Source organism: Lactuca serriola, chromosome 9, assembly GCF_051521515.1.
Source record: "Lactuca serriola cultivar US96UC23 chromosome 9, Lser_US96UC23_V15, whole genome shotgun sequence".
In the NCBI taxonomy this organism is placed as follows: domain Eukaryota; kingdom Viridiplantae; phylum Streptophyta; class Magnoliopsida; order Asterales; family Asteraceae; genus Lactuca; species Lactuca serriola.
Window position 1 is genome coordinate 44,493,715 of NC_136416.1, and position 12,626 is coordinate 44,506,340.

General features: G+C 35.3%; 1 protein-coding gene across 1 annotated transcript; it reads right to left on the reverse strand.

The window, feature by feature from the left end:
• Window positions 1–9,284: 9,284 nt before the first annotated feature.
• LOC145076965 (putative WRKY transcription factor 70) lies at window positions 9,285–11,174 on the reverse strand. The gene is made up of 3 exons (XM_079022752.1): window positions 10,742–11,174; window positions 10,463–10,567; window positions 9,285–9,906 (listed from the first exon to the last, which is right to left on the reverse strand). Exons 1-3 carry the CDS (start codon window positions 11,092–11,094, stop codon window positions 9,447–9,449), a joined length of 918 nt encoding a protein of 305 aa, XP_078878878.1. The 5' UTR covers window positions 11,095–11,174; the 3' UTR covers window positions 9,285–9,446.
• Window positions 11,175–12,626: the final 1,452 nt, after the last annotated feature.

Consider the following 12,626-nt stretch of genomic DNA (forward strand, 5'->3'; position numbering starts at 1 on the left):
ACACTAACTCTTGAATATTTGTTTGTCAAGAAATGGTTTTTGACAAGAGAATCTTATATGTCAAGGAGTCAGTGGGAGTCTTAATGGTCTTGAAAGGTTTCAAGAACAAATCAAATAAACCTTATCGATCATCGCTAGCACACGAGTTGAGGTTTACAACCTATCGTGTTGACATTATTTTGATTATGTGCCAATCCAATCGAGTTAATTATGCATTTGAGTTCTATGAGTTCTCATTTTGAACGCATAAAAGGCAAAGCACCTTAATCAATGAAAGGTACATTGATAGGAAAGGGTGAGCTTCTTAACTACTTGGAAGACATGGTGGGCAGCTGTGCTACCATAAAGGCAAGAAATCGAGATCAAGAAAGTTCGATCCATAAGAGTTTGAATTTGTCGTAAACTTTGGTTTTGACAAATTCACATGGATAGGAACAAATACACTGTTTAAATCTAAGTGTCATAAGATTTCCTCCTTCATGAAAATGATTGTGAGGAAATGCTTTCACTAAGACAGATTTTAAGAAGATAGTGATTGTAAAATTGCATTCTCGAATTCAATTATGGTTACGGCATCCCTTTCCATAATTTGAATTATGAGGTTTGGCAATTAGTCTTAATTGTTTAGACACACATATGAACTATCGAAGGCAAATGTGTATAAGTTCAAGAAACCTTGATAAAAGATTATCAAAGCACTAAGTATTAGAAACATGAACTTAAGAAATTCAATAAGCATTGTTTTTCTGAAAGTTAAGATGTTTATGAATACATGTTGAAGCTAGTGGGAGCATAAGTGTTATGTTTTATAATAATCATCAAGATAGTGGGAGCATAAAAGTTATGATTGTATGATTATTAAGGAAAGTATTGCAAGGTTAGCAATATTAATTATAGAAAACAAGAGTCATACTTTGCAACGTCGCAATAGTTGAAGAGTTGTTTTGCTATAATTAAGGGAGAGAATATTATGCTTCATTTCAAATCTAAAGGTTTAGGTTGAGAAATGTTAATAAACTTTAGTCAAAGGTACAAAGTGTGTTCTTAAAATTTCGATTATGATTACGGCATCCCTCTTCACAATTCGAATTTTGAGAACATAGCAAATAAAACATTATGTGTCGTGTCCCATACGCTTCGGGTATAGGATCGATTGCAAATGCTTTAATGTTTGACCATTCTAAAATTTTTCCAAATGTCTAGCGCATTTAGAAGGAAAAAGGACAAGAATTGGTTTTGGCTAAAATAATTAAACAACTATCAAAGGACAATCTAAAGTTCGACGAGGATTGGTCGCTTGTGAGTAGTTGGAAGCATGGTATTGGATGGACCATATCGACATTATTATGAATAGAAAAGATTCTATTAAGGATGAGTTGTCATATGGAAATTATGGAAATGTTTCCATATCGGATGGACCATATTGACATCATTACAAATAGATAAGATTCTATTAAGAATGAGTTATCATATGGAAAATATGGATGCATGTCCATGTTAGGGAATTGAATATTGAGAATCTATGTCTAGATTAGAAACTCTTATGCAAAAGGATGTTCAAAGGAATGTACTTTGAGTGAGAGACATCATATTTAAGGAATTGTCTTGTAACAATCTCCGATAGAAGAGTTTGTAATATCATTGGCAATAGTCTTTGTGACTTTGGTGCAATGACATTACAAAAGAGATCATTGCATAAAATGTTAGAATCTAGCATATTCTATAAGTAGCAAGAATTTGATATTCTTTCACTTATGAAAAGGATTTGGAGTTGTGAAATGAGAATGATTGGAAATGTGTTCAATGTGATCTATTTCACAAAGTAAGAACCATAGGTAAACATTGTGTGCATGCTAGGAGCATGGGACAAGTGTTGTAATTCAAGTAAGAAGTTGATTACCCGAAACTACAAATAATGAGTAATCAATATGGTGATAAATAAAAGGTATTTTATTTATGCTCAAAGGGTTGAGGCCATATGGGATTAGTATTATTCTTGTGTTTCACATTTGCATGTTTTGACTTCCAGAATAATTGAGTTTATTAAGAATAATCGAATTATTCGAACGGGCCACAATTGTTCATATGTTGGAAGTAGATATGAATGAAGACTGTCGTGAATTGGTGTGTGGATTGTCTAGAAAAGTATTAGACATAAGCAAATGTTTGCTGCATCGTTCATGAGTGCTTATGAATATGATTTGAGCATTGGATTAAACCCACGCTCACTTGGATCACTCCACGAATTGTATCACAAGTGATTGGTGAGACGATAACATCTTATATTCTTGAAACCAAGATGTGTGAGTTGTATCTTGCGAATCGGTTGCACATTGATAATATGTAAACGCACTAGTAACTTGGTGTTATAAAACATATTGTTGTGTGTGATTCGGTGTGTGAGTGCAAGCGAGCATTGTATCAAAGTTTATCCATTCCTTTTATTCAAAGTAGGATAAAAGCGATATCTTTGGGCCCCTCGATGGTTTAGTGATGACAAACGTAAATGCTCGGCCGGGCTAGGGCTAATTTGATTTGTTCAATTAGTCAGTCGTCATAAATTAGAAATCGAGAAGTAGTACAAAGAGAATGATTTGAAATCATGTCTCATATGATATCTAGAATGGAGGAATATATGATCCCTTATCTAAGGACACGCGTATCTGATAGGATCAGAGTTGACAGCGGCTTTGGAAAGCTACGATTGCAGATCGGTATATGAAGTCATACGCATAATAGTTATTAGACTTATCCAAGTGGGAGACTGTTGGATTAGTGTCTAAGTCCATAACTATTTTGGTATGTACTTGACCCGATGGTGCATGGTCCTTTTGGGTTGCCTTCACCAAAGCAACTTGATAGGATGAATTATGGAGAGAAAGGATTAAATATGATTTATTAATATATTATGGGTATAATATATTAAAGGAGAAATCATATTGTTTAATTAATATTAGTCAATAATTAATTGGTAATTAGTTTTGTGACTAAAAGAGATTAATTAAACTTAAGGGACTGGAATTGTAATTATAGGATAATTGCAATTTGGGCCATGGATTGCCTTGAATCAAGAGGTGGACGAATTCTATGGGGAAACCCATAAGGAAATCGTCCATGGGCTTGATTAAAGGAGTCTATGGGTTGCTTAGGGCTTAAGCAACCAAATTAGGGTTTCCTTGTTAGATAACCCTAATAGCCTTACTATATATAAGACCATTATGACCCAAAAACGTGGGGAAGCAACCTTCGAGGGTTTTCACACGTTTTGGGCAGCCTCTAACCTCTCTCCTCTTCATCCTCTTGCTTATGGTGTTTGTGAACCATTAGAGGAGTGACACTTGTGACTCTAAGCCTTCCAAAGTCAATTCAAGGAGGAATTGGGATTGTTATTGCTACATAACAATCAAGGTAATATCTTAAACCTAATTATATGTTAATATTGCTTTCCATATACTAGAATTAGGGTTTATAGTCTTGGATTCAAAGCATGTATAATAGAGAAACCTAGATCCAAGCATTAGGGTTTGTATGAGCACATATGATGTCTTATGACCAAAACCCATCAAATATGTGTGTGAGCCAATAGACCTGGGGCATTCCAACCCGATGGTTGATTGGGCTCGAGGGTATTCCATCCCGATGATGATTGGACCCGTTGTATATTGGCATTCCAAACCGATGATTGACTGGGCCTTTGGTATTCCAACCTGATGGTTGATTGGACCCGATATGATTGTAGGAGACGGTGAGACTAACCTGCTTTTTGCGTCATTCAATAGGCTTGGGGTATTTCAACCCAATGGTTGATTGGACCTAACATGTTTGGTATTCCAACCCGAGGGTTGATTGGACCAAACCACATATGATATGAGGATATTCCATCACGTGGATGATTGGGCTCATCGTAGACATACCTGGTATTCCAGCCCTAGGCTGATTAGGCCAGGCATGAGTAGTTGAGCATGTTATTTGTATATTTTATCTATTTGTGTGTTGGTACTTTGGGGGAACTCACTGAGCTTTGTGGTTACATATTTGGTTTATGGTTTCAAGTACTTCAGAGAATCGTGGCAAGGCGAAGGTGTGACCGTACACATCCTGATTTTATGTCACTGATCTTGGGAGGCACTGATTTTTAAATAAAGTTTTGGAAACACTAATTTTATAAACATTTATATTAGTAAAAGGGTCATTTTGAAAAGTTTAAAATTTTTGAAATTTTTGGGTTGTTACAAGTTGGTATCAGAGCCTTGGTTTGAGTGAATTGGAGGAACATTCGTGTGAATCAATCTCAAATTAAGGAAAAGATGTTTTCAAACGATTTACAAATAATTTTCAAAATAATCAATGAGGATGCGATGTGTACGATCAGCCGGAGCTAGGAACTAGACCCCAAATTACCACACAATTGTTTTGAGATTATGCTTTGATATATTAGAACAACATGTTAGTATTAGGATATGGATCTTCAGGAAATGTATGATAGAATTTCCTGATATATGATGCCTTATCTCTTATAGAATCCCTGATTGATTGTTGTATGACTCTTTCATGTGTGAACTGGCTATTGAGTGAATACACTAACTCACATGCTACATGGTTTAAATTATCTTAGGATAAGGGGTTTGGTCCTGCTGCGCAACTCTTGTCTGAGTCTAATCGTTATGGGATTGAATTTATTAGCCTAATATTGTTTAAAATGTAGGTCATGTGATTGTATTCATGCGATAGTCATCTAGCACCAATGGAGGGTCACATGACAATTTATGGTAGGGTGAGTTATGAGTTAACCAACTAGTTGCGTTATTGGATGAGGAGGCTGTGGTTTCCTTAGAGTGGGTACGATTCATAGTAGGTCAACGTGAGGAATGTTTAGCCACTCTTGAGAGAGTGAGGGCAGGGCGAAGGTGCGTCCGCGATGCTGAGATTTAGAGATGGAGAGTTTCGTATGAGGATCTATCTGATTTTGTTGTGTTTTGGTGCCAGTCGGCTCCTCTGCTTGAATGTTGCTTACTTTGTGCTTTGTGGAACTCTTAGTTGATGGGAGTTAGCTACTAAGTGAATATGTCAAGTCACATGTGACAAGGGTTGAATAATCTTAGAGTGATGGATTTGACCCTATTGTGCAGCTTTTTTTCTGAGTCCAACTGTTGTAAGGATGAGTTTGTTACTCGAAGGATTATCTAATCTTTGTTTCATCTGATTGTATTAATGAGGTGTGTGATTTTCATTATGAGGATTTATTCAGCAACTGATGGTAGCGTGAGTTCGGGAACCTAAGAAATCCTAGGGATTGCTTCGGTGGGTTTTGTTGCGCTCGCAAGTGTTTGTGTATGGAATTTCAGACAACGACTTAGAGGATTTGGGAGGATTCTTAAGAAAAGTATGGATACGTGTGGAAGGTAGTATTGGGCCAATACTACTGAAAGAACATGATCCATACTTGAATCGGGTAGAGTCTTGGAGAATCTAGGAAGCTTATGGGATGAGGATTCTTGGGTATATTCGGATCTTTTGCATGTTATTTCAGTATGGTTTTGAGCACTCAGTAGAGGGGTTCTGGTTTTGCTTCTGGCTCAGGAGCAGGTACTGAGCCGATCGATGCGCAGATGCGGGAGTTCAGCTCATCGGAGATTACTCGCGATATTTTGGAATGGACCCCAGTGGTGTGTGGTTTAGCCAAGGAAGGGATTTTGGAGCTCTTGAATGGTTATCTCAGGGCCTTTTGGGCTAAGTGTAACGTCCCACAAATCACAGGATAAAAATTATATTTTTAATATAATCAAAACACTCATTTGATCATTATTCAATCATTTTGAAGTATTTCACATAAAACAGCTATCATAGTACATTCCCAAAATCACGAATTACGGAAAACACGAGTGTATGCGCTGCGATCAAGCCGAGCCCTTCCCTTTCGAACCAGAAGTACCTAAAACCATAAACCACAAACTATAAGCACAAAGCTTAGTGCTATACAGGCACCACCCAAATGAGATATGAGCCCCACCTAATGAGATACGGGCCCTACCCACACTCGAATAACGGGCCCTGCCCACACTCGGATAACAATGAAATACGAGCCCCACCCACACTCGCATAATCGGCCCCGCCCACTAAACATATAAGCATGTAATCATATAACATTCAAACACATGCGAAAATCACAAAGATAGTAGCATATTGTTCAATCATCGGGCCCCGCCCACGTACAAATCATATATGCATAACCTAATACTAGCAAACAAAATAATCATATATGCATAACCTGATAGTAGCATACAGAATAACCTGATACTAGTAGGATGTGTGGGAAGCAATTCAAGTTCGATACTTAGGTGTCGATCGAGTCCAAAAGGCACGTTTGCAAACTCTTAGGAGTGAGTTAGTGATGCTAAATATGAAGGAAAACGAGACTATTAATGATTTTTCAGGAAATATTAGTGGCATAATGGCAAAATTTAAAAGTCTCGATTCAAGCCTTCAAGAAAAAATGGTGGTGAGAAAGCTTCTTAACTCAACTTCAAAGAAATATTTACCAATCGTTCCCTCCATCGAGCAATACTCAGATATTGAAACCATGTTTTTTGAAGAAGCAGTGGGAAGACTCAAAGAGTACGAAGAAAGAGTCAAAAGTCATGATGAAAGAGATGAAGAACAAGGACAACAAGGACAACTTTTATTAATCAACGGCGAGCATGATAATAGGCAATATGGATGAGGAAAAGGTCGAGGAAGAGAATTCGGTAGAGATGAAAGAGGATGTGGAAGAGGCTCGGTTCAAGGGGATAAGAGTGGGCTTAAATGCTATGATTGTGGAGCATTTGGACACTTTGCAAATGAATGTACCAAATGGAAAGACAAAGAGAACGAAGCCAATTTAATAGAAGAGGAAGAACCGACTTTGTTGTGATGAACAAACATCATCAAGATTATGGGGGTGAATGTTGGGTAATCTTGATGGGTTAAGTCCATTTTGGTCCATAGGTCATGTGGGTCTATTATCTGATTATGCATGTTTTTTTAATAATAAAAGCTTGGTAAAAGCTGTTACCGAGTCTTAGGTAGTATATAGAAGAAGTCACTCCTTAGTTGTATGTGAGTCTAGTACTATTTTATCCCTTTTGCATGTTCACATGTGACTAGTGTACGTAAAGTTATAAATAAGCCTCTTTTGTTTTTTACTTTAATGTGGAATGACAATTCCTGCAACTTTAGAATACATTTTTTTGGCTATCCATTTTCTCCACTGTAAGTTTATTTTAGTGTGAGTTTTGAGAGTCCATTTCCTACAACGTCAACAACTACAATGTATAACACATGATTGTTTATCCATAAAAAATCTTTTCGCTTAATACCATCGTCACATCAACCCGTGCATGCTTAAGAATACCTTATCGTCATAGAAAACCTACTTAATCTACATAAGAACTCGTTGTTGCTAAAAACTAGGGCCGGATTAGAGCATGGGCAAATAGGACAATTGCATAGGGCCCACTTTTTTTACCGGCCCATTTTTTTTATTAATATATTATATACATCAGCCTAACAAGAGAAGGACTAGTGCATAATTGCAGATCACGAATGAAGCTTATTAACTTTTTATGGCATAAAAACCCTACAAATACATATCTTCAAGAAAATGTGAATTAAATCTAGGTTGTTTAGCTAACAACAACAATAATCATTGGATTTGCTACAAATCTCCTTTTCCTTCATATCTCTAACTCAAAAATCAATATGTTTCAGCTTTCCAATTTCACTACCAACCTCCAATTTACATCTTCCACCTTAGTTTGCTTGATTGTAGATAGATTTTTTTGTTTTTGAAAAGAATCAAAACATATGAGAAAGAGAAAAGAGTATTTTGTTGTTATTTTCTGTTTATTTTGTAGGGAGATGAGATGCTTCATTTAAAAAAATCCATTTTCAGACTTTTGGTGAAGTTTGGTTGACTCATGGCGTCTCTTTTCACCTTACTACCAAAATTTGAGCAACATTAGTAGTTAGAAGAAAATTTTGCATAACTAATCCTTATATTTAAGCTATATGGCATTATCAGTCCTTGTTATGTTAGTTGTATTGTTTGATTGTTTGAATTTAATATTATGGATGTTTGAGATATAGTTGTCAATTTTGGTTGTTTTATTTAAAAATGAGTTAATTTTGGATAGTAATTTATAGACAAGATAAAAAGCTTTACACAGTATAAATAAAAAATAAGGTATAAGAGTTAGAAGTTGCTTAAATATTAAAATGTATTTACATATTTTGAATCATATACTTCATTTTATAAAAAACATGATGAAGTTAATTCACTTTAGGTCTTATATAAATTTCTTATGCAATAAGTAATTACTTGTAAAGTTATACCTATTTATTATTATCGTGTCGTTTTGACACTTTATATTATCATATAAGTCATAAGAGAAAGGTCAATGAACATTTGTTGAATTGTTGTCATGATCACGAGTCTATTTGCCAATTGGGGTAGGGTTTCTATGGCTGTGTATGAATAATGTTGAATGGAATTTGCACAATAACCATTTTAAATAAAATTAAATACAAACTTAAAAACAAGATTCTTTGATATTTTTTCTTTGAAATCATATGTTAAAACATATTATGTTTATTGTTATAAAGTTTATCGTCGTTTTAAAAATATTTTAGTTTATATAATTTGAATTGTTACACGTTAAGGCCGAAGGACATTTTTTTTCCTCCTCGTCCCGGACATTTAAATTCTCAGGACCGGCCATGCTAAAAACTCATAGATTATATTATTTTGGCAACCAAAATAAATATTCTATTTTAAATTTGCAAATGCCCAATCACATAAAAACTATTGAATTGCTATAAAATGAAGAAGAAATCATAGAACCAATCTTGAACTGCAAGGACAACCTCTCTCAAATGACTTACTATAATGCTGTAATGAGGAGGTACTAAAGCTAAATGTTCTATTTATAGTACTAAATAAGATCTATTGTCACGTGCCTTGATCACCAAATATCATAATAGCTTGGACAAACTAAGCACTTCAATATTTTCTTAACTTAACTAACAGTAAGGTAATAATGATAATCCCCCCCCCCCCCCCCTAAGTTTATGAAATTTGCAACCTATGAAAATATTGTATATGTTTGGTTTGTATGTATGTATTTATGTATGCTTTTTGTACACATTACACTACTCTAAGCATTAACACCACTTGACATATATAATGCATCTCATAGCTCATACATCAAATTAAGTTAGACTTAATTTCATATTTAAAACTATAATTAGTTGATAAAGAAAGTTTATATTGCTGAATCTCGAATACATCTTGAAATAGAAACTCTAGCCAAAGCATAATTCAGAAGAAAGTATTATTGAAATCATTCTTTCCAAGCATATGGTTTCACTTGATAACCATTAGTATCAGCCATAGATGAATATGCTCATCAGGATATGATGTCCCCACGATCCAACCCAGAATAAGCCCGTGGTGATACCATCTCCTCATGATCCAACCATGATGACATCAAAGATACTGATTCTGTTGGAACTTGTGGAACATGTGTAAATGGACCCCATGGTGGATCGTTATTACAAGATGAAGACTGGTTGCCTCCCAGGCTGCTTAGAGAAGGAAAACCATCCTTAAGCTCTTGTTTAATGGATAGGAAATTAGGGTGAAGGTGTTTCTTCTTTATGAGTTCCTTTGTTTCAAAATTAAGGATAATCGACTCATCTCTAGGATCTGGAGAATCCAATATGATCGGAGGAGCTCTTTGTAGATTATTGCAAGTATGATTCCCGAAGTAGGTTATCCTATACTTTGGTGGCTTATCTTCGATCATTTGAACTTGTTTTGTAGCTAGGCACCCTTGGTCGGACTTGTAAGTACACCTATAATAACTCCTGCATATATATAAAAAACTATAAGTGAGGAAAATTAGGAAAAAGTTCTTCTAATACATACAAATTAATTGATTGCCCTTAAAGGTTATAGAGATCCATTGACATATTTAATTAGGTCCAAGACCAGTTAGTGTATCTTCATGGTTGATTGGTTTATCTTATATGAGTTATCACCGAGAAACAAAATATCATTTGCTTAAACTAAATTTTCATTGAGCAATGTACACTTAGTTTAAGTAATCATTAACAATTAATTAAGTGGTTGAATTTAATGTAAGCCTTACATGTAGAGGCTAACTACTAAATTGTTTTGGGTTTGAGATTCAGTTTATTCATGAATATGTGTATTCTTTATGCAATTCCATGATTTTTAAGAAACAAAGTAACATATTTATGAGTGTTGAACAAATTAATCGGGAGATATTGTAATTAGTGATGAGCTAGATCTGTTTGTCGTCAATCTAATGATTACATGTACTTTTGAAAAATGCTTTATCTATGCGTTTGTGGATACATAAAATAGTAATAAATACTGGACTTTAATATAAAAAAAGACCTCTGGTGGTTCGCATTAAGAATTTCTTTTTGGCCATATTTTCTCCAAGCATGCCCATCATCAATCAGATCGGAAGTTACTTTTGTAGATGTCCATGAGCTTTTTCTGCATTTGCATAAGGAAATAACGTATTAGCAACTTGATATCGATATATGTATGTATCAAACCCTAAAATAATTCACATACAATCTAATCTTATGGTGAGGAATCATTTTGCAGTTTATTTTCTAGCTTGGTAAACAAGGATATGATCAGTCTAAAATAATTGTAATATTATACCTTCTTTTAACACATCTCTTTTTAATTTTCACCGGTATTACTGAATTTGGACTCTCGTTAATATTTTCCGATTTTGGTTTACCCAAACTGGCAGAAGAATGCAAATCACTGGTGAGAAGATGATCAAGAGTCGCGTTATTGATACTGCTAGAACCCATGATTGAGATGGTCTTCTCGAACATCTCCAAGATTTGAAGCAATACACCATCGATTGATGTTGGGTCAGACTCGAAATTCTCCGGGCACCAAAGGGCCTCCTGAAGCTTATTTGTCCATTCTTGACCGTTGGTGAGTTCTTGAATTGCTTTTATCCGGTTGCTTTGAGAACTCTCCGGCCAAGTTGGGGATTCCATACAACAATTGGTGGAGTGAGATGTTAAGTACAGCAAGTACACACACCACAACTCTCCTAGTTATATGAGGAAATTATTGATAGAAAAAAAAAATGATAATTTAGAATAAAATGTAGAAAAAGCAAGTGTCCCGAAGGTTCTTAAGTCTCACTTCCTCGCGCCTGACGCTCGACTATGGTCACGCACGTCGAGAGAGAATGATATCGATCAAGCGCTGATGTGAGAGTGGGGAAAAATATCTATCCATATGACGATTGCTTAGCAGCGTGTGGTGACGTATTGCATGTATAAAAGCGTGTGTAGAATATTGACTAGAAGGCAAATGACGATATTACCATTGTTGTTGTTAAAACATTTTTTTGTTATTTAACATATAAATAAATTTAGAATTATTCATAAGAATACAATATTTGGAACCTTCATAACCAGAACTTTTTTAACTTTAAGAAAATAGTCCCCAAATATTTTGGCCTGGTAAAGTCCGGCCTCTAAAATTTTAATTACCAAAAATATCAGTAGAGTTAAAACCATATATGTTTCAAGATTATTTGAAATCAATAATGGATTTAATTTAGAACCAAAAACAAAATTTTGACGTCTCCGCCTACATGGATTTCCATTTTTCGAGTGATTGTGACGGTGGTTCCATTGGTGGGTTCCATTATTGTTGATTCAGGGGTGGGGGAAGTGTTGTTGGGTGGAATTGTACATTTCGTAGTTGCAAATGTGTGTGTTTTGAAGATGATGTATGAAGATGAGTATGGATGGCGGGTAGTGGGGTGGAGGAATGGTGATCGGAAGAATCAAAATTTGTGGCCTGGGGAGGGATGAAGGACAGTACCAAACTGGAAGAGGGGGTTTCAATCTTGACATAGTGAATAGAATATCAATGTTATTTTTTGATCAATTTACCAAATGATCTACAACCGCATGAATTGTGGAATCGATGTGCAAAGACGGTGAGGTTGTGGATGCCTATATTTCAAAAAATCGATAAAAAATGGGAAGAAGATTTGGGTTTGTTTGTTTGTTTTTTTTTTTTTTTTTTTTTTTTTTTTTTTTTTTTTTTAATCAAGGTTCAGGATCATCAAATGATGGATAGAAAGTTGTGTGAATTATGGTTCGGATATCATGTTTTTTGCATCTGTTGCAAGATTTAAGAAGAAGGAGGATGTAATGGTGTTGCACAAGGAGACTCAAAAGCCTAATCATCAGAGTAAAATTAGAACAAAAGAGAATGGTAGTGATCCTGGGAAGTTGTATGCCAAAGTTATGTCAGGTGATGGAACGAGCAAGCCGATGCCGGAGGTACCTCAAAAGAAAATGCTGATCGCTGATCGAGAATTAACTTGGATGATTGATGTTCAATCTACTATACTTGTTGAGGTAAGAGATGCGAGTTCCATTCCAAATCTTCTATATTTTATGTTGTGAATATGGTTTTTCCATAATTAAATTCGATACATAAGAGATATATGGGTGGGGGTGGTGTGTGAATTAGTGAAACCGTGCAAATATTTCACTGCTAATGA

What these genes read in the sequence shown, in the direction of transcription:
- LOC145076965 (XM_079022752.1), bottom strand. Translation starts at nt 11,094, where the DNA reads ATGGAATCCCCAACTTGGCCGGAGAGTTCTCAAAGCAACCGGATAAAA. An exon ending in AAGAGATGTGTTAAAAGAAG is followed by an intron (nt 10,568 to 10,741) that starts GTATAATATTAC and finishes ATGCAAATGCAG; the next exon opens with AAAAAGCTCATGGACATCTA. An exon ending in CTTAATGCGAACCACCAGAG is followed by an intron (nt 9,907 to 10,462) that starts GTCTTTTTTTAT and finishes ATATATATGCAG; the next exon opens with GAGTTATTATAGGTGTACTT.